General features: G+C 54.8%; 1 protein-coding gene across 1 annotated transcript; it reads right to left on the bottom strand.

Moving 5' to 3' along the window:
• Positions 1-162: 162 nt before the first annotated feature.
• DRP2 (dystrophin related protein 2) lies at positions 163-20630 on the bottom strand. Its single transcript, XM_017819324.1, has 23 exons — positions 20523-20630; positions 16420-16553; positions 15463-15619; positions 14446-14566; positions 13694-13962; positions 13052-13198; positions 12430-12508; positions 11210-11270; positions 10765-10826; positions 10421-10495; positions 8292-8493; positions 7988-8073; positions 7110-7267; positions 6808-6974; positions 6378-6489; positions 5860-5996; positions 5534-5599; positions 4739-4804; positions 4299-4442; positions 3422-3659; positions 3166-3286; positions 2940-3026; positions 163-2153 (listed from the first exon to the last, which is right to left on the bottom strand). Exons 1-23 carry the CDS (start codon positions 20628-20630, stop codon positions 2134-2136), a joined length of 2817 nt encoding a protein of 938 aa, XP_017674813.1. The 3' UTR covers positions 163-2133.
• Positions 20631-21047: the final 417 nt, after the last annotated feature.

Raw genomic sequence — 21047 nt, 5'->3', positions numbered from 1 at the left:
CCTGCTCTCAGCTTCTTTTCTGCCTCAAGTGGTGTTGACAGCCAGGGTGACAGTGCAGGCTGTGTCCCAGCAGCCCTGCAGGAGCTGTGCCAGGGTGGCACAGCAATGGGAGCTGACTCAGACGAGATGCATGGATAGAAGAGGCCAGAGCACTCATCCAGGTCTCAGTATAAATACAAATTTATTCTCTTTCCAGAGCAGAGATGGCACAAAGCAGTGAGGACAGCAGCACCACAGTACATGGTTACCAGAGCATTAGCCAGCCTGCTCCCATCCCATATCCCAGCTCCCAGACACAGCCCAAGTGTCCAACCTGGTCACCTCTGCTCCCCACACCTGGCACTGGGACATGCAGCTCTGCCCCTTTTTTCTTCTCCAGCTCCCCCCAGGCTGGATACTTCTCACCTCATCCTCAGGCCAAACCTCTCTCCTCCCCACACTGCACCCATCCTGCCATTGGGATAACAGAGGGGTCCAGCCAGGTCTCAGGGGCATACTGTGGTCCCTCTCACCACGCTGACACACAGCATGCCCAAAGCCAGCCTAACACCAACACCACTGCTACTGCCCTCCTGCTGCTCACCCGGCTGTGAGAGGGGACAGCGAGGACAGCAACCCATGCCACTGCCACCAGACACTGTACACAACACACTGAACACATGGGCATAAAGGCTCACACCACCTCACCCCTGGTGTGGGCACTGTTCTCGTCTCTGCCAGCACACTGAAGCCAACTGCACAGCCCTGGGCCTGAGCACACTGCCCTGGTCCCAGCTTCCCTGAAAACAGCTCACCACTGCATCCCATCCCAGCCAGCAACAACAGCCCTGTCTCTGTCCTGGCACCAGAGCACCGGAGCCACCTCAGCCCCCATTCTCGGTCACCCCACAGCACCTGACTCTGCCTCTTTCTCGACATAACACAGCCAGACAGCCAGTCTGAGGGAGCTTTTGGGACCAGGAGCCACCCCCACCCCTGAGCTGCCCTTCCAGCCTGCACAACAGCCCCCCTCCACTGACCCACAGGACTCACCTGCTTCCAACAGGGGCCTTCAGCCACCCAGCTCAGCTCAAAGGCAGGGACAGCAGCCAGGCAGCTGCTCCCTGGGGGCAGAAAGGAGGTGCCCTACCTGTTCTGCTGTGCACCTGCATCAGACCAACCCCAGGGCTGGAGTACGGTTGGAGAAACCCCTTCCTGCGGGAGCTGAGGCTCCCCAAGGATGGAGCTGGGTCTGTGCAGGACAGGCTCTCTGTGCCAGGGCAAAGGCACAGATCCCAAGGAAACCAGGTGGGATGGAGAGCCTGCTGCAGGTCCAGCCCTCCGAGAGCTCCCCTCGCAGCAGCCCTGCTGCAACACCAGCAACAGGGAAGGTGCTGGTTCCCAGGGGACCAGAAGTTGGGCTGGTCTGAAAGTGAAGGGCAGCTACATTTCCAGTATTAGAATTTAATGGAGTGAGTCCATGAGAGTGTTTAAGTACAGAATATATAAATAATATATAGAAATATATGCACATTAAACAATAAGGCTCTGTTATAAAGACCCTCTCAATATAAGGCTACTAGCTGGGCTGAAGCTCTAACATGGACTCATCCCTACTCCATAAACCTCACAAACTCTCTCCAGGTGGTACGTGCCTGGCTGGCTGCAGAGCCTTGGGTGGCAGAGCTTGAACCATAAGGCTGGCAGCTGGATGCTGTTATAAAGAGTTATTTTAAAAACTGGGTGGCTCCAGGAGTGTTTTGGTGCCCATAAACCCAGAGGCTTCTGGGCAAAAATGAAGAGTGGGAGACTGAGCTCTGCATCCCCCTCAGTGCTGCAGGCAAAGGCAGCAACCCCTGGGTGCCAGGGGAGACAGGCAGTTTTCATGGCTTCAGTTCTTTCTTCCAAACCACTCCACCCAGGCTCAGACACTGTGGCCAAGTGACCAAGCCAGCCTCCTGAGAAGCCCACAGTCCTACTCCTGCATGGCCTATGTTCCCCTGAGATCTTCTGGAGCTGGCAAGCATCCTGCACAACCTGCTCGGAGGGAGCCTGTGCAAGGCCTGCTGCAGCACAGGGAGCATGGCAGGGAGAGGAGGGGGAGGAAAGCAGCCAGGTAGCTGGTTAGGAAAAGCCTCCGGCTCACAGGAGGTGTTAGATAAGGGAGGTCATACCTGAAAGAGAAATAGACAGGTCAGGAAAATAGGACCCAGAGCCACCTGCTTAAAGGGGGCTGCTGCAGAGCCAGCAGGATCCTGCTCAGGGATGGCAGGAAGTGGGCAAGAGTCTGCACGGGCAGACCACCACCTTGTGTTAGTGCTGGCACCAAGCTGTCTCCCCCAGGTGAAAGACCAAGTGCTGCTCCTGGACTGGAGCACAAGAGGGAATGAGCAGAATGACCAACACCCAAACCCACTGGGTGAGTGGAGTGCCTTCCACACACACATCCCCCAGTCTCCATCCCTGCTGGGAAGAGCTGTCCATGAGCAGTCAGGAGAGCTTCCATCATCGCTTCCATCTCACCAGGTAACTGGGGCCTCAACCTCTCCTGGAGGGGTCTGGACAAGGAGGAAGCCAAGAGGTGGCTCAAAGTGGTCACTACAGGCTGGATCCTGGCAGGTCTGTCCATCTTCAGGGTGGGGAACCCCGCAGGGTGCAGGGTTTTCAGCAGGGCAGGAGACTGCCTTGCACCTCATCTGGGGGCATCTATTTGGTCCATACTCTTGGCAGCTCTGATGGCCTCTCCTTGCAGGTGTGAAACCTCCTCCTCCTCCTCCTCCTCCTCTCTGCTCCCAGGCCACGCACCAGTCCCAGCAGCGCTGCAGCAGCAGAGCTCTTGGCTGTAAGCACTGGGGGTCAGCAGCTGTCGCAGGGAAGCTGGGATCGGGGCAGGGCTCTGTGGGGAAAACCTCATCTGAGGGAGCAGCAAGAAGCGAGAGAGGAGGATTTCACTCAAGTACCTCGAGAATTAGGGAAGGCGCTCCGCAGCTTCTCCATTATGTCTTCCAGGCACATGCTGACTTCCTGGGTTTTGGCTTCCACCTCATCTGCAGTGGAAAAGAGGGCAGGAGGGTGTAAGCTGGATAGCCGCCTCACTGCCAGTACTCTGGACAGGGTGCAAGCAGCATCCTGCAGCATCGGACCAAGGGAACAGGGCCAGGAGCTCAGCCCAAACCCAATCCTCACCTGCAGCTTCGGTGTCAGGGGTGTTGTGCTCTTTCTCCTTTGCCTGGCTGCCCTCAGACTGATGTGGAGATGAAGCCAAGGAGGATGCTGCTGAGCCATTGCCATCTGACTCTGCTGGAGGCTGGAGCGAGAAAGGAGGTTGTTATAGTCCCCTGTCCTTTTCTTCCCCCCATTCTGACCATCCCTTTCTGCCATTGTCACAGCTCTGATATGGCAAAGCCCACCCCAAGGTCCCAGATCCTTGCTCTGAGCTCACCTGCAGCAGCAGCTCCCTCAGCCTGTGCAGCTGGGACTCCAGCTGCTTGTTGTGGTCCTCCAGGATCTGCATGCGGGTCTCCAGGCGGCTCTTGTGCTGCCGGAGGATTCGCGCTTCCGCCAGGAGCTCGTCGTTGTGTGGGTCTTGCACCGATTCAGGGGAGCCTGTAGCCAGGGTTGGAGACTCCACTGCCTCATCATGCTGCCACTTCAAACGCCTTAGCTCTCCCTGGAGGATCCTGTAAGACAATCCCTGTCAGCATCACCACGCTCCTTCCCAGGGAGTGCTGGAGACACTCGGCAGCTGCACACGGGGGATGGCCCACGACTCGGAGACAAACCTTTGCCGCTTGTGAAGCTTGAGGATCAGGATGCTCCTCTGCAGGGCAGCCTGTCTGCGGCTCTGCCCCACTCGGGGAGTTCACAAACACATATGCAAATGCTTCCCAAGAGGTTGAAAACAAGGGCAGGGAAAGCATCATCTCCTCTTGAGCTGATCTGCCCTGCCTGGAACCTCACCTCATGTGGTCCAGAGCAGCAGCACCACCACTGTTCTCAAGGGGCTCAGGGACATGAAATACAGAGTGCCCTGAGCTCAACTCAACCAGTTTGTGGTTCAGGAAGGGAACAGCTTCTGGGGATGTGGGAAGGAACATTTTGGGGAACAGAGTTATTTCCCTTCCTTGTAGTGCACACCCTCACTGAGCGCTCCTATGTGTTAGCCTGGACACCCTCCAAACCAGCCCACTCAACATCTCCAATCCCCACCTACAGATCCAGCAGCTATTCCCTTGCTCCACCAGGCTTCTCCAGGCTTCTCCAGTCCCTTCCCCTCCTTAGGCTATAAGCCCTACTTTCAGAGTTGCCCGTGCCTCTACCTGTTTTCATCCTCTAAGTGGGCCAGGATTCGCTCCAGCTCTCCCTTGTCATCCATGTTGAGGCTTCCTGGAACCTGCTGGCTTCCCCCAGGCTCTCTGTCAGTGATGGGGCTGGAATGGCGTAGCAGATACTGGTCCTCATCCCTGTTGCAGCAAGGGGAGAAAGAGTCTAGTGAGGAACACCAGTCTGATGGGATTTGTGTGCCCCCGGGGAAGGACAGCCTGCAGGGAGGTGGTCTCATGTGGGGGAGCTCATTCTGCCTGCTCCAGGCCTAGAGCTCAGAAGTGGCTCAGCATCCCTGGCTAGCTGGGGGTGCCCAAGAGCCTCTTACTCAAAGGGACTGGGAAGGAAAGCATTTCTGTGCCCTGGCTAAGCATGGATGGAGCCATAGGAGCTCTGACTCGTCAGGAGGGGAGAGGGGAAAGGAGGTAGAACTCACAGGCTGTCATCAGGGGACAGGCTATCATTGAAGAAGGAACAGTTCTGGCTTTCCATCTCTGCAAGCCTAGAGGAAAGAGGAAAAGGTTGAGATATGGTCAGAGACACCCTGAATGTCTGCTCAGTTTACCCTCCTTATTTCAGCCCCTGCAAGACCCCTTTCTGGCAGGGTCTCCCAGCTGGCCTGCACCAGTTTGCCCCTCTTCACAGGCTCTACAGAGCTTTTTCTTTTTAGAAAACAAAAATACACTGCTGCTCTGATGACAGTCTCTGGAATAAAGGGCTGCTGCTGTGCAGTCAGCTCAGCCTCTGCTCTCATAAGCAAAAGAAAGGGGTGAAAGCATTCCAGGTCCAGCCTGGGGCATGAGCTACAAGTACAAACTCCTTGTCTCCTCTGGTCCCCATGGTGAGGGCAGAGGCACCACAAACCACAAGGCAGCAGCAATGGGAAGCTTGCAAGCAGCATTGGTGAGCACACAGACAGAGCAAGATATTGAGGGATCTGCCTGGTGAGAATCCAACCAGTAGCCATGCTGGGAAGAACAGGACAGTCCATGGAAGCTGCTGCATCACTTTGAAACCTCCTGTCAGGTGCATGGTCTTTACTGTCAATTTACTTGGCATCAGCCACATCCCAGGCAGGTTTGCCTGGCCCTGCCTGAGGTGCAGCATGCTGGGAAGGGTGGAAGGGGCTGCAAGCATCAAGAGCTCACCATACATCTGCCCCCAAGCCCCTCCACACCCATAGAAGTCATGCTCCATGCCCTGGTGTGACAGCAGTGCCCAGTGGTGGTACCTGCTGGCAAAGTGCTCGATCCGGGAGTGTGTGTCGGCGTGTGGCAGCATCGGGGAGGAGGCTGGTCTGGAAGAGAGGTACACTGGTCAGCAAGGCTCTGGAGAGGCTGCCCTGATCCCAACTGGGCTAAGAGCCAGGGACAGGCTGGAGAGGGAGACTGACATCTCTGTTCCTTCAAGAACTAGGTGCTGTATCACCCCTGGAGCAAGTGCCTCCTCCAGCCCGCCCGTGGGAGCTCTGTCTCATAGCTGAGATGCTCCTTCCACTCATGGAGCCCACCTGTCAGGCTGGGTCAAAAGACACAGCCCAGGGTGCAGCCAACTCACGTCTCAGAGAAATCAGCCTCGAGTACAGACTGGACAGGCAGGTAACCCCTCTGTGGGTGCTTGCTGAAGTACTGCTTGGACCGAAACTTGTTCTTCAGCGTTGTGGCAAAGTCTCTCATGTTCTCACTGGACGTGGTCTGTAGAGACACAAACATTACAAAAGTGTTGCTTAATGAAAAGTGGGGCAGCACAGGTCAGCTCTCACAGTAGAGAAGTCCCCTCAGACTGGGGACAAGCTCCACAGAGGAAGAGGCACTAAGGGCACATGGAAGGGAGATCTGTCAGGCTGACATGGGGTCTGGCACAAGCCAAGCTGGGCACTGGTTGGTGCTGTGCATCCCTCTCGCCATGAACCCCAGAATAACAGGGACACAGGCAACTCCCAGCATGCAGAGGGATGCAAAACTATACAAGGGATTCACTTCTCGTGTTGTACCAGCCTAAACATCACAAGGCTGCTGCTGCCAATGCAGACCTGCTCTGAGCCAGGACTCTGCCAGCCCAGCCCAGCTCCATACCGGGGTGTAGTACTCCATGATGGGGTAGTGCAGCTTGTTGCCCTTGCTGGCTCTGCCGGTGAGGAAGCAAGTCTGGCAGATATCCACATTGAACTGCTTCAGGCTCCGATACCTGCAGAGGTCAAGAGGCCATAGGGAGGCAGTGGAAGTCAGTAAAAACAGGCAAGTTTGAAGCCCAAGAAGAGGTCAGCAGGAGGGCACAGAGGTGGCCTGTGTTGCTCTCACATCCCAGTGACCCACGGTGCTGATGGCTGAAGTTCCAGAAAAGCATCCTGCTCTTTCCCCTTAGCTGGCCCTGGGTCTCCCCTGCCCAAAACACTGCTGGCTGCAGAGCTCTAGGTTCCCCCAACAGCACAGAACAAACTCAGCTCACCCCTGCATGACACCATGCCCTCCCCTTGGAGGACAAGGTCCGGTATCACAACCCTACCTGAAGCCCTTGATGGGGCACTGCCGGCACACGGAGCACTTGGTCTGGTGCTTCACCTGCTCGGCCATGGTGACCCGGTGCAGCACAGCCAGCCACACCATGGACTGCGGCTCCAGGTTGGCCCACTCCAGGAACTGGGACGCCTCGATGGCAGGCTTCCCGTTGCTCTGGGAAAGGGAGAGGAAGGGGCTGCTCAGAGCCAGGACCCAGCTGTGGGGGACACAGGTCCCTCAGCACCCCTGTGAGCCTGTCCCCAGCACGGTTGCTGTGGAGGGACGGCATGGCCGTGGCCCTGCACTCACGAAGCGGAAGCAGCTGCGGATGCTGGGCTCCACGTTGCTGCCCCCGAACGCTGCCACCTCCCCGAGCTGCCGTGGGACCTGGATGGCCTCGTGGAGCAGGACACCAAGGTGCCGCTGGTCGCACAGTCCCCCAGCGTTGGCCACTTGGCTGAAGAGATCTGCGGGCAGGAGAGACACAGCCTGGCTGATACCCAGCTGATCCCACACCCTGGGCAGGAGACAGGCACGGGGAGCAGTGTGTGGGTCACACCAGGGGTCCCACTGACCATCTCCAGCAGACAGCTCAAATAAGAGAAAATAACCTTTACCCTTATCCTTCCAGCTCTCAATAACCAGGGGTTTAGCGTCTTCTTGGGACAGAGGTTACACACCTCATTTCTTTAACATTTCTTTCTAGTCACAGCTAGCCTGTCCTCTATGAATTGGCCCAATCCCTTTATTTAATCCCTTGGTGCTTCCTATGCCACCCCCTCCACAATATTCCATGGCAGAGTACCAGGGCTAAAATGCAGCAAGGAGAGCAGCTCCCTTTAATTCATCTGAAACCTACTTCCCCAACATGCACCCCCGGGTTTTTCCCCTTCTGGGAAGTATTGGATAACTGTTGCCTGTGTGCCTTTTCTGCTCTGTTCCTTACAGTGCCATGCAAGCAGGAACACTGCAGCACCAGTCAGTCTGCAAAAAAACCTTCTCCTAATTTAGGTGGCGTAGGCCCAGGGAGGGAGGGAGAGGTGGCAATGCAAGCAGCTTAGTCACTGCAGGAAAGATGTTTCTTTGCTCTTCCTGGGCAAAGAAGGTCTAAACCAGAAAACAGAAGCACTCCTGGTTTCCCAGGTTACTCCACACCATTTTCTGGGGAAGGGAGACAAGGGACTCACACTGAAACTTCTCCTTGACCTCTGTCCCACACAGACACGCAATGCCTGTCTTGAAGGAGAGAGCCCTCATCTTCCCACTGCGGCCACTGCAAAGAGAGATATTGCACAGGTTTGAAAATGCTTTGGAGGTTGGGTTTGTGGTTGTTTTTTTTCAGGGGGGTCAGCAGGGCAAGCCCACAGCAGGCAGCCCCCTCACTAACAGCCAGAGCATTTTTGGCAGCACTCCCAGCCAGAGGAGCAGCACAGAGGTCTCCTTCCAAGTGTGGCAGCCCCACAGCTCAGGGGGGCCCTGGGGGAGCGGTACCTGTCAAAGACATTCAGCAGCCAGTTGAGGCTCATGTCCACGCAGAGGGGCACGTTCACCAGGATGCCCCGCTCCTCCTCCAGCCGCTCGTAGAGGGCGGTCAGGCAGTGGATCACCTCCACCACGTCCATCGCCCGGTCACTGGGCTGCAGGTCGTGCTCGTTGAAGATTTCCAAGGCTGTGGCTAGGGTCACCATGTCCACTGCACAGAAAGCACAGGCAGAGGGAAAGAGGGGAAAACGGGACAGGTGAGAACCAAGAGGGGAGAGGTGCAGCCCTGCCCTGACCTGGGGCAGTGTGAGTCCCACAGCAGCAGGAAAGATGCTGGTGGGATGGGCACAGCTCCTAGAATTTCTCTCCCACTTGTAGACCTCCCCCAAAATACTACATCTCCACCTTGAGCCACCATTCTCTATGACCTTCCTTCCTCATTGATGTGTCCACCCATGGAAGGCTCTGTGCAGAGCCCTGTGCACCCAGAGCCAAGCTCTCAGCACGTGCCATGTCCCTATGGAGCTGTAGGGAGGTGTAGGGAGGTGAGGGGGCACAGAGCTTCACAGACCCTACCAGCAGTTGCCCAGGGGTCTCCAGCTCTGACAGGGTGTAGGAGTTAAGGCACAAACCCAAAACAGGGCTAGGACAGCGTGAGCTACCCTGGCTGCCCTGCTTTCAGATCTCTGTGGCTGCAGGTTGTATGTGCTACTGCGTTTAGCAGCCAGTAATCTTTCTTTCCAGAAAGTCTTTCCATTTCCGAGACCACTTATGATCTCAGAGCCCATTGCCACACTCTAACTTCATTCTGTGGAAAAATACTCCCTTCTTCTGTCAAAACTGCTAGACTTGCACTGGGTACCCCCAGTTCACTTGCCAGTGAGAATTGCTCCTGCTCACCCTCGTGTCCACATTGCCCACAACTGCACATGGCTCTGATCTGTCCCCCACTGCCTCTTTCCTACATGGCCACTCCACCAAACTCCTTGCCATGGGGAAGCTGTCTTGACAACTTCCTTGTCCTTTTCTCAGGTATGTCTTGAATAAGGAGCACTTATTCAAGTCATTTCTGGGCTGGAGAGGAGGAGCCAACACAGCATGCAAGATGCAAAAGATGCACAAGCAAAGATGCCCAAGCAGCATGTGGAAGAGTTCTGCTTTGTTCTTTGCCCTTTTTCTGACCACACCCTGTGTTTCTGTAGCCACTGCTGCATGGACACCTTTACAGGATGGCAAAAGACAACTGCTGCTTTGCTCCATTTGTACTACACCAGCCCCAAATGTCCCCAGATATGGCACAGCCTGCTCACCACAACGTCAGGAAAATACTCCACAGCCAGGGTTCAACTCCCTCGAGAACCCAACCTCTTCTCACCCTCACTCTTTGCCTTCTTCCAGGCCTTTCCCAAGATGTCAAGGAGCACGGGACCCCACTGTACCTCTTCCCTGTCAGGAACAATTAATTCAGGAAAAAACCCCTCATCTTGCTGCTGGTTAATTTTGACAGAGACTTAGGTGAGAGGCCCTGTCAAAAGCTCTAAGGAGCCAAGGATTCTGCATCTATCAGATTCCCTCTGCCTGTTTGCCAACTCCCCCGGAAACTCCTCAACAGTTTCCGAGGAGCACCTCCCTCTGGGAGAGCTGGGCATTGTGTTGAGCTCCTGTGGCATTATATTCACCTGGCTATTAATCCCCCAGCTTTTACCAACAGTGTAGACTTCAAGTTTATTGGCTCCCTTCCTCCTCTTCAAGCAGTGAAGCCCTCTCTGCCCCTGCCAGTGCGGTTGGTTTCTGCTCTCTGGTACATCCATGACTTCTCTGTGCTCGATCTGAGCTACTTGGTGAGCCCCTGTGTGATCCCACAGCTTTGTAAATCTGAGCTGGACCACTTTGTTCTCAAATCCCTTGGACTAACACCTGCCTCTGACATATTTCCACCCTAAGCCTGTAAAGAAAGGCACTGACACAGACTGGTGAATTTGCTCAGCTTTCCAGCCATGGGCTGCTCTTCCTGGTTTCTCGCCTCAGCTCCCTGTCCCCTGGTGCCTCCTGCCTTTGATGTGCTGATAAAAGCTTGTGTTAGTTTAATGCCTCCACAGGGGGAGAGGCAGCAGGAGGGAAACCCTTCCCACACTCACATCGAAGGGCCTTTTGCACCCGCCGCAGTTTCATGGCCGTCCGATACGCCGAGAACTTGATGTTGTTCAAATCCGCTGCAATAACACAGGAAAAGGAGAATGAAACCACGGTGCAGCATCCTTATCTCCAGGGCAGGAAGCAGCAGTTGCAGTTCCCAGGCACCAGCCCCACCAGCAGAAACAGACTACATGCAGGAGGATGAGGAGCAGAGTCTGGCAGGGGGTCACTTTGGTTTTGGGGACCCTGTGCCAGAGGTGGGTGGGCGGCCTGGGGGGATCTCACATGCACCCCACGCTGCAAAAAGGTGGATACTACTTGAGTGGTTGTGTGACAGCCTCCTTACCCAGCGTCTGGTACAACTCTGTCATCTTTGGGTGGTCCCAGCATGTCGTCTGGGCCTGGTGGCTGGAAGAGAAACAGATGGAAATAAAGAGTCAAGCTGGCACTCAAGCAGCTGCCATGAGAGATTATGAAATGACCTGGCTGGTGCTGGGAGTGGAAACTGGGGCTGTTGCACCCCCCTGAGCACATTCCCCAGGACAGCAGCATGGAAGATGCCCACAGAAGATGCCTTCACTTGCTACCAGCTCCCTCCCTTTCCAGACAGCGTTCCCTCTCATCTGGGAACCTCTGTAAGCAGGGAAAGCCAGGCTCTGCCAGGCTGGGGGCAACACATCTCACTGGTTGTCAGTGCTTAGATCATTCTTCTCACTGCCCCCCACCCCTAACTGGTCCCCAATTCCTGTTCCCACCAGGCCAGAGAAGGCTGTGACTGGGAGCACACTCACTTGATGTAGTATGGCACTTTGTTGGGGGAAATGGCTCGTTCCCAGGGGACTTGGACAGAGGCTGCAAGGAGAAAGACGTGTCAGATCAACACCAAACACTCCTCCAAGCTGTTTCTGATGCCAGCCCAGCAGAACTGTGCCAACAGGTGGGTGCCTCTGAAGAGGCTCTGCCTTCCCAAATCACCAACTGGGGGTGTTGGTGCAGGCAAGGGGATGCTGCTCATAAGAAACACAAGACTGCTGGTCTTGTTAGAGACATCTTGTCTCTTGAGACAGGGGCTCTCTATCTGGCTGAGCTCGTAACTCAGGAACAGACACTTCCTGTTGCTTTTGATGATGCCTGAGGCAACACTGTGGACACCAGTGGGCAGAGCTCATAGCAGGTGGGATTTGGGTGCACACACACACAGCACTACTTGTCGTGGCCAGGCTCAGGCACCCAAAGCATCAGCTGTTTCCATTACTCCCACTCTGTGTCAGCTGCAGTATCTTGGGAAGATAAGGACACATCCCATAACAGTTACGTCCCACCCCGTGTTTGTTATCTAGAGGATGGAAGCCCTTTTATGGCCCTCGGTTATATTTTCCCTTTTCACAGGCAGCTTATCAATCCCTGCAACTGGAAAAGTCATTCCTTCTTTCAGATAGGAGTATGTGGTCTGCAGAGAAACACAGGCCAACAAATCCCACCGACATCTGGAGACCCTGCAGGGCTCAGCCTTTCCAAGGACAGGCTCTGGAGCACAACCTGCTGCCCATCCTTGGCAGGTCTGTCAGCCAGCAGCTCTGCTCTGTAGAAACAGCATCTCTCTGCCTCACCACATGAATGAAAACCACCTTAACAGGCACATTTTTAGCCTCCAAATGACTAACACGGGATATGGGGGACTGCCTTTTTCTGCCATCTGTTGTCTTGGCCACCCAGTCTCTGAGGCTGACACAGCCCCAGTATCACCTGGGAGGTGCTGCTGTGAGTGTCACACCTCTGTGCTCACGTCACGCCCTTGATCCCACCGGGTGAGGTAGCACAGTGCTAACATCGGGAGATGCCTCCTGCTTTGGTTCCTGTGTATCAGGCACCAGCCTGGGCCATTTTGCAGCCATATGTGTGGCCCTGGGCTCAGGAACAGGACTTTGCACCCAATTCTCCTGTGCCACAGCCCACACCACTGTGCAGAGGCAGCCTCAAGGCAGGAAGCCAGGAGGACCCGCTCACGTACAGGACAGGAAGTGCTGGGAGCCTGGTCCGAAGTCCCGGTGGGCATCTTGGAGCTGCTTCAGGCGTTCGTTTATGGAGGCCTGGAGAAGTGGACAGAATAATTCAATGGCAATCCATCAGGCAGCTCCTGAAGACCCATTCAGGAAGGCTTGTGGGTGGACTCAGACATGCCCCAGCACACAGGTCCTCTTCCTTCCTCTCCTAATTGGGTTTTGCATCCCCCAGTCTGCTGAGCCCTCTACACCTCCTCCCCCAGGGTGAGGCAGCACAGGGCACATCTCCATGTGCATGTACACATCACCTGCATCCACAGTTTCACAGACATCCAAGCAGCCACAGCTGGTACTGACACTTCCCAACTCCCTCCACCCATCAGACCCTGATTCTCCTGAGACAGCATTTTTTGTTCCTCCCATCGCCTTTTCCTGATCAAGACCTCTACAGATTTACCAGCTACTTTCCTCACACTGAACTGATCTCTCATCCGCTAGGAACACCAGCTGTAACATCCCTGCTATGCCAAGCCTTACTTTATCATCCTTGGAGCTCAGCAGTGGTGACTCTTCCCCACCATCCTCCCGCCCATGGTTTACTTGCAGTGCTTGGTGCTGTCTCCTTCCCACCTGCAGCTGTTTCCAGCGCGTGTTGATCTGCTCCAGGGTACGGGAATTCTCCATGCACAGGTGGACATCTGAGATGGCAAGCTGGTGTGCAAGATCATTGACCACTTTCACCCCATCCTTCATAGGGGAGAGCTCCTCTTTGAACAGCTGGAATCCCATGCCCAGGGAAACAGGCACAGAGCAGGGGAAGAAGGAAAAGAAGCAGGTGAGTGGTCACAACTTGGATCTGATTCCTCTGCTACAAGCTCAGGGTGGGCCAGTGGCTGCCAAGCCACTGCTGAGTAACCCTCCCACAGGATACCTTAGCAAGGGAAAAAAAAACACAGACCAAAACAACCAGGCTGCAGATTACTCAAATCTCCTGAGAAGTGGGATGGGGACAATGAATCATCTGTGCTGAGCCACTGTACCTGTGTAAGGCCATGACAAGGTACTCAGCACAGCCAGTTGCTCAGGACACTGTGGGCCAAAAATACCCTCACAAAGTGAGGGGGCTGTGGGAGGGAGGATTTGGCCCCTGAGATCCCAGGTAACCAGGCTGCATTGGACTGAGCAGTCCAGGAGGGCAGCACTGTCCTCCTGGGAAGCAGCATTTCATCACCTCTGGGACCAAGGCTGGAGCCTTCTCAGAGCCTAAAGTACCTTGGTTGACTGGATGTGCTCTGGCAGGGAGTCAATGAAGAGGTCCCCGATGGGCTCCCAGGTTTCACGCACGCTTTCAGCCTGGTCCAGGGTCGTGCTGAGCTCCTCCATGGCCCCTTTAATCTCGATCAGCTGCTCCAGCGTTCGCTCGATGTGGCGGTGCTGGTCCACACACCGGGCCGTGAGCTTCTCCCACAGCTCACTGGCCACGTTCGCCTGCTTCCAGACAAAGCGGCTGATGTTCTGGATCCGGTGCCGGGGAGAGACATCTGTGAGGGCAAAGCAGAAGGGGAACAGAGAGCAAAAATGAGACCCCAGCCCAGAGGAGAGCAGGGCAAGAGATGGAGGGAGGACAGGGAAGTGGAAGATTAGAAAATCCGGGGAAAACTGGAAAGAGGGAGGGAAAACAAATAATAATAGTATTATCTCTGCACTAGCTCCCCTAGGAATCCAGCCTGCCCACAGACTCGTGCCCACTGCTCCTCACAGGGAGAAGCCCTGCTGCCCTTTAAAACCCTGCCCCAGAGCACATCTGATGCTGTCTAATGAGCTTCTGCCTTCACCAGGGACAGTGACACTGCCCTGTGCCAGTCTGACCTTCAGCCAAAGGACTGGGAGCAGCCTGGGGCACGGTGGTGTGAGGCAGAGCACTGATGTGCCTCCTTGTGCCAGCCACCTGCACTCCACTCTTTCCATGCCAGCCTGGGAGGAGCTGTGCTATGAGAGAATGAGGAAGGGGGAGCTCCACAGACCTTTGCTTTCCAAAGTTGGTTCTTCTAATTCCTCAAATGGATGCTGGGAAAGGAAAGCCTGTGCTGACTCCAGGACAGAGTAAATATATGGTCCCCGAGACTTCACTTCTTCCATGAACGCCTGGAGAGCAGAGCACAGAGATGAGACAGCAGGCTGAGACAGAAAATTGTGCCCTGCTGCCCCCTTGCCAAAAGCAGCAGTTATTTATTCACCCCAGGGCCCAAATCACACTGGAGACACAGAAGTTAACAGTAAGAGAAATATTTTTGCTGTTCAGGGAAGGAATGATCCCCTACCAGAAGGTGGCCCCTGCAGAGGTTTGGCCTGCAGCTTTGCTGGAGTGGGGAGGCAGAACAGCCAGCCCAGAAGGGTGTGTTGAGCCAGGGCTGCACAAGGGGAACTGCTTTATTTATGGTGCTTTCACAGGCACTACTGGAGACACTCCTCACTCACGCAGTGAGAGCATGGCCACGCAAACAGTCCTTCCAGCAGCTGTTCAGCAACAGGTCCAGCTGCTGCAGGAGCAAGGAGAGGAACAGCAGGATGCCTCAAAGCAGCACATCTATCAGGGAAGACTTCAGAGGCACGCTGGTTTAAGATGTCCTCTCCTCCCCTCCAACTGCAGCTCCCACACCAGTGCTGTCTGTTAGATGGGCTATTTGAGCACCAGGGAAGTGGCTCCAGCAGGGATGAGGGGTAGCAACAATAAACAGTTCATTTTTGTTTTCAAGGTAAAAACAACTATAATCCAACAGCCACTGGCAGGGAGAAGAAAATTCTCTGATCATGGGAGCAGGAAAATCTGATCTGTCTGGGTTTACCCCAGTTTCAGGTATGATGAAAATGTGTTACTGCAGGAATCACTCGTGTCCCAACCACCGGATTGCCCTTAGACCAACCAGCTTTCTCAAGCCCCAGGATCCCAAAAGCAGAGGCCAGTGAGAGGCAATTCCCTCCAGTCACCCTCATCCCATCCCAGCAGAGAACAGTGGCAGGGGAGGTGCAAGGGGACGTACCGCGTGCGTCTCCTTCTCCTGCTGCACCAGGAGGACGTCGCCCCGCAGGGGCAGCTGTGCTGAGAGCTCCTCATCCTTCTGCCCCAGCCAGTCTATGATCTCCTGGAGAGGCACCTGCAGCTTCCCACTGTGGTCAGAAAAGGCCTCCAGCCGAGCCCTGGCAGGAGAGCAAGGACAGTGAGTTGGCAGTCAGACAGGCAGGAGAGGAGCAGGTTCCCTGGAGAGGGGAGGCACAGCACCATGGTGGGGTGGGGACACCCAGGACCCCACCAGTGAGTGTCAGCACACCTTAACACGGGCTGTGCATGACCCTCAGGCAGCACAGATGTTACACTGCCAGGTGGGGTGAAGCATGGAGGCACTGGGGAGAGGAAACCCTGAAGCTGTTCCTCACTCTGGAGCCCAGAGCAGAGGACAGAGTCACTCTGTGTTCGCCTGTGGGTCAGAACTGTGCTCTGGCTAGCACGGGGGGCTTGGGTTGGCATTTACATGTCTGGGCAGCTTCCAGGAGCCTTGGATTAAGGCAGGACACAATTAACACGCCCCAGTTAAGCTCTCTGTCATGCTGGCTGTGGAGCTGCAACCTCTGACAGTCTGGAAGGCATGTTCCCCTCAGTGGAAGTGCAAAGGGCTGCCGGCAAAGGGACAAGTGTGTGGAAGCAAAGCTGTGGGGCAAAAAAAGACCAGCTGCAGAGATGGCAGGGGATAGAGGGAGCAGCAGAAAGCAGGGAGAAGTGAAGGAGGGGAGGGAGGAGAGGACAGGATGGATGGAAATGGAGGGGATGCTTTTCAGCATAAGGAGAAATATTCAGAAGTCTGTGGACAGGAGGGAGAACTGAGCCAAGGTCACTGTGAATTCATGTGGCTCATCAAGCGAAAAAGTTCCAAAGCCTCCTGACAAGCCCAAGCAGCAGGCAAGGCTGGAAGGCCAGGCTTGCTCCAGGCAGGGATTCTTACCGAAGGCTGTGGGATTTTTTTTTTATCTCGTTCCAGCAAAGATTCATCTCCAGAGGGGCCTGGGGCCCGGCAGCACTGCTTGGAGCCCGGGGAGTTACACACGAAGGTCCTGCACCATCCTGCGAGGCTTCAACCTGGGCAGAAACAGAACCATGCTGCATCCAGACATCACTGCCCAGGGCTTTGGGCACCTGCCTGGGGGCACCTACCCCCCTCTGTCCTGACCCTGACTCATTTTTCAACTCACAAAGGGGTTGCCCTGCTCCTTGAGTGGTCTCTCAGCAGCTCTCAGGAAGCCCATGGTTGTGCCTGGAGGAAGGATGCACTGCCAGCTCCAGCAGAACTAAGAGCAAAGGTTGAAGGAAGGGCTTACTGCACATCTCCTGCTCTCCTCAGTTATCCAGCAATGAGCTTAGCTCACTGCTAGCTGTTAAATCAGAGCTGGTCCTTATGTGTCACAGTCCCTGCAGGGCTAATGATGATTTTTTCCATGCTATACAGGGCTTCTGTGCTTCGAGAGGAGACTGGTCCTTCTGTTCCTAAGGAGCAAGGGGATCTGCCAACCTCCTTTATGTCATCCCCAATACTGGGAGTTGCCACCTGCTCCTCTACAGAAGCTCAAGGATATTCCCTGCCTGCACAGCAAATCTGGGAAGCTGTTTCTCCTCCACAGACTGCTTCTCCTCTGCACCTCTCCAGAGGGAACAGTAGTGGGAAGGGTGCTCCAAAAAGCCATGGAGAAGGTGATAGCAAATCCTAATCCAGTCACTCAAAGGAAGCACACTTTGCACTGCGCCACTCAGCTGGGAAAATGGGCTGCTGATCCCTGGACAACAAATCCTCGGTGGAATCCTCCCCTAAGCCTTGAGTGCTGTGCCCTATCCCTGCTCACAGTGGCAGTGAAGACGCAGTTGCACTTGCTGGTGATGATACACACCAGCAGGACTGGAAGCACCTCACATAGGACTCAGTGAGTGAGAGAGGGTTTTCTCCAAAAAACATCATTCCCTGTGCAAAACACATGGACACATTTCCACAAGTGAGACAACGATGGGTTCTGTCGGAGAAACGGCAGCGTTTCGATCGAATGCTACTTCGATATTGGAGTTCATTTGTGATAATCAGCCCCAGGTGGTTAATCAGCCATAATTAATTGTGTTAGCGCTTTCTAAACAGAGCATACAACAGGAACTCCTTTGCCAGACAAGGGCAGCTGCCTCTGGGGGAAAGCAGCAGCTCTTCCAAGGGGAATGTGTAGCTACTTGTCAGTTGTCCTGTCCGAGGGCTCATAGAGGTGTCGAGAGGAGAGATCCAGCCAAGCCGAGGAAAACAAGGGGCAGAACTAAAATCACCAGACAAGGAATTTGGCTGCACAGCTAAAAATACCCCCTCCACACCAGTTCTCAGAGAGAAATCAAATGATTGCCAGGACTGGTGCTAAGTTTGATTCATCTAAAAACATCTAACAGGCTGTTCTCTGCCTCCCCATCCTGCCACTCTAGGAGCACCAAGAAAACAGAGAAAACCATCACCCACAGAGTTCACAGGATTCTTGGGGCCATGAATAATAATCCACTCAAGCTAAAACTGCTGCTTGCACATAGAAAAATCAATACTCTGCATGTGCAGATCCTCACGGCACTGAAGTAGGTCAGTCCCACAGCAGTGCCAGGGAATGCTCCAGCCCTCCCCTCTATCCCAGGAGATACCAAAGGAGGGGAGCAGCTCTACCCAGGTGTGAGGGCAACTGCAACACAGCTGTGCAGATCACACAGTCCTTCCAGCTTTGTTTAAGAAATTAAAAGCCCACCAAGCCTGTGACTCACAGACCAAGCCCAGCAGATAAGCCCATGGCAGTGACCAAGCAGAGTGCAGGTGCTGAACATCTGCTTTCCCAGGACAAAGCCCAGTACGGCACAATACAGTGCTTGCCCTCTGAGCATCCCCTAAGCACCCTTTCCCCAGAGCCCCAGCAGCAGCAGCAGCCTGGACCCACATTCCCCCTCCACCCCTGAAGAACTTTATTTTCGGGCGCAGAACACTCACGCAGGCTCTGGCAAGTGCATCTACCTGTGCTCAGCCACAGATCCGCTGCAGGGCCCCCCAGCTTCTCCAAAGGAACCAGCATTGCCCCCCAGCTTCTCCAAAGGAACCAGCATTGCCCTCCAGCCCTCCGGGTGCCACAGGCAGCACCCAGGAGGGCAGCAGGGAAGCACTGGATGCCCAGCAGAGCAGGATGCCCCGAGCACTGACCCCCCAGGAATGTGCAGGGGGGCGGCAGTGCCTCACAGCCAGCCTCAATCCCAGCTTTGTCCAGTGGCATTCCAGCAGCCTCCAACCTGCCTTAACCTCGTGGCTGCCCTTAAAGCACAAAGGGGGCAGAGATCTGCCCGCTATAGGGCAACCCCCCCGTGGGAAATCAGGTGTGTGCAGAGTCACTGGTGCCAGCACTGGGGAACAACCCCCTCTGCAAGGGCATGGGCTGGGATGGGGTGACCAGCAGAGACTTTACCCTCAGATGCCGGAGCACGTGCAGAGCACACAGGACTGTTTGCCAGGAAAGAGATTTATCCAGGAAATGGTCCCAGCAAGCTTTGGTTATCCAGAAGGTAAAGAGTCACGTTCTTGAGACCTAATCCCACAAAACAAAAGATGCCCTCCTTGTCCCCCACATGCTCCAGGACAAAGATGCCCCCCCCCCTCATGCCCCAGCACAGTGATGGGTGCCAGCACAGATGTTCCTGCCAGTCTGGACTGGGTGCAAATAGTTTCTTTTTGCCAGAAGGCTCTGGGCTGGCTTCCTATATCCCCCACAGTCCTGCTGCCCAGAATTGTTTCCATGCTCTCTTCCACCTACAAGGAGGGAAAGAAAAGCTCCCTGTATCTCTCCCTCTCTTCCCCTCCTTCCCTGCCTGCACATCTGAGTGCTGCTGTCCCTCTCTCCAGGACCAGCACAGCACCTCCTCTCTCCTCTCACCACCTCTCAGGCCCAACAGATGCAAGACCAGCTCCCAGACAGAGGAGGGGGCTTCGTTTGCTCTTTATTAACCACTCATGCACTGGCTGGGCAGCAGCACCATAACAGCCACCCTGGAGCCAATAAGCCCTGACTCAGTTACCAAGACACTGCCCCACTGCCTCATTCTTGCATCCTGGAGCCTCTCCAGAGACAGTTCTGCCTTCTTCCCTCAGATCCAGGCTCTCTGGGGCAGGATGGGGCCAGGCTGATGGTCACCACAGCAGGGAGGAGCCGCAGCATCAGCCTTTGCTTTCCATGTTTGAAGCACAATGAAACAGGAAAAGGCAAAGCTGGGACCTCATTTGTCCTGGGAAGAACACTGCCAGCACCCAAGGGAAACTTTGGCACTGTCCATCAGTCTCCAGTCAGCTGAGAGATACCCTGGGGCCAACAGCTACAGGTAAAGTGGGAGCTGTGCTCTGGCAGAGCTGAGGCAGCATTTCCCCACTCTAAAGGTGCTAAACCAGCTCATGACAGCTCAGTGCAGAGCACAGGCAGCTCTGCAGACAGTTGCCAGCACATCTTTCTGTTCTTCACTCCTGCCATTTGCCCAGGGATCCCCAGAGACCTTCCTTCCCTCAGGTGAGAGGGACAGAGACCCTGTCGGCTCAGAGACCCTGGGGAAGGAGGAGGGAAACCAACAGTGGGAGCACACTCTCTGTTCCTCAAGATAACTAGACTGGAAAGAGGTCAGACTCCTCCTCTGCCTTACAGCATTCACCAAGGGCTCATTTCCAGCCTCTTCTCTGCAACCAGGAAGGTTAGAAATCTGCATTTTCAGCCAAAGCTGACATTCTTCCAAGTTTCCAGGAAAAAAACCAACCAAATACGTAAGAGCTGTTAACAGCAGCCTCTCGCTCTTTATTTTGGAAGAAGCTTGAAATGCAGCTCTGCAGGTTGTCCCTCTTCCTCTGCTTTGGGCAGCACTTCACAGCTGGAACGCTCAAGGAGAGCTCACGCTCCCGTTAAGTGCAAGCCCCCGGGAGGCTGGGGCTGACAGCTTTCCCTGCCACAGGAACAGAGGCCCTGGTGTGCCCCACACAAACTTGCAGCCGTGAGAAAGGCTCCCAGAGCCAGCTCTTACCTGAGACAGCGGGGGGGCAGTGCTGCTGTGCTGCGCCTGGCCTGGGACGTGCCACTCAGGACACCGTGGGAGGACATAGAGCCATTCCTGCATCACCAGGGGCTGCATCAGAACTGATGTTCATGGGGGTGGAGGCAACTCTGGGCACGAGCACCTGAAAAGCAGCATTAGAGTCCCTGGGTCAGCTTGCACCTCCTCGTGGAGCTGAGCCCCTTCCCAGCTGCCTGGAGCGCTGCTTTTGTGGCAGCTGGAGACTAAAAGGAAGCAATTTTTTATTTAATATACTTCTCCTAATGTTGCAATATTATTTCACCTAAATGTCCAACTCTTTTTTTTTTTGCACCTGATTATGCAATTTGCTGTATTGATACTCTGTTAGTAAGCCCCACAGAATATTATGCATTTTTAAAAAGGGTTGGATTTTTTGAACTACACAAGATGTCTATAGTTTCAGAAAAGGTGGAAGAGAGGATCTCACTGTTATTACCTCTCTTCTAGTTTTGGTTGGGTTAGAGTTAATTTTCT

The sequence above is a fragment of the Lepidothrix coronata genome, unplaced genomic scaffold, assembly GCF_001604755.1.
Source record: "Lepidothrix coronata isolate B3197 unplaced genomic scaffold, Lepidothrix_coronata-1.0 Scaffold73, whole genome shotgun sequence".
Classification (NCBI taxonomy): domain Eukaryota; kingdom Metazoa; phylum Chordata; class Aves; order Passeriformes; family Pipridae; genus Lepidothrix; species Lepidothrix coronata.
This window is presented reverse-complemented; position numbering and strand designations above follow the sequence as displayed.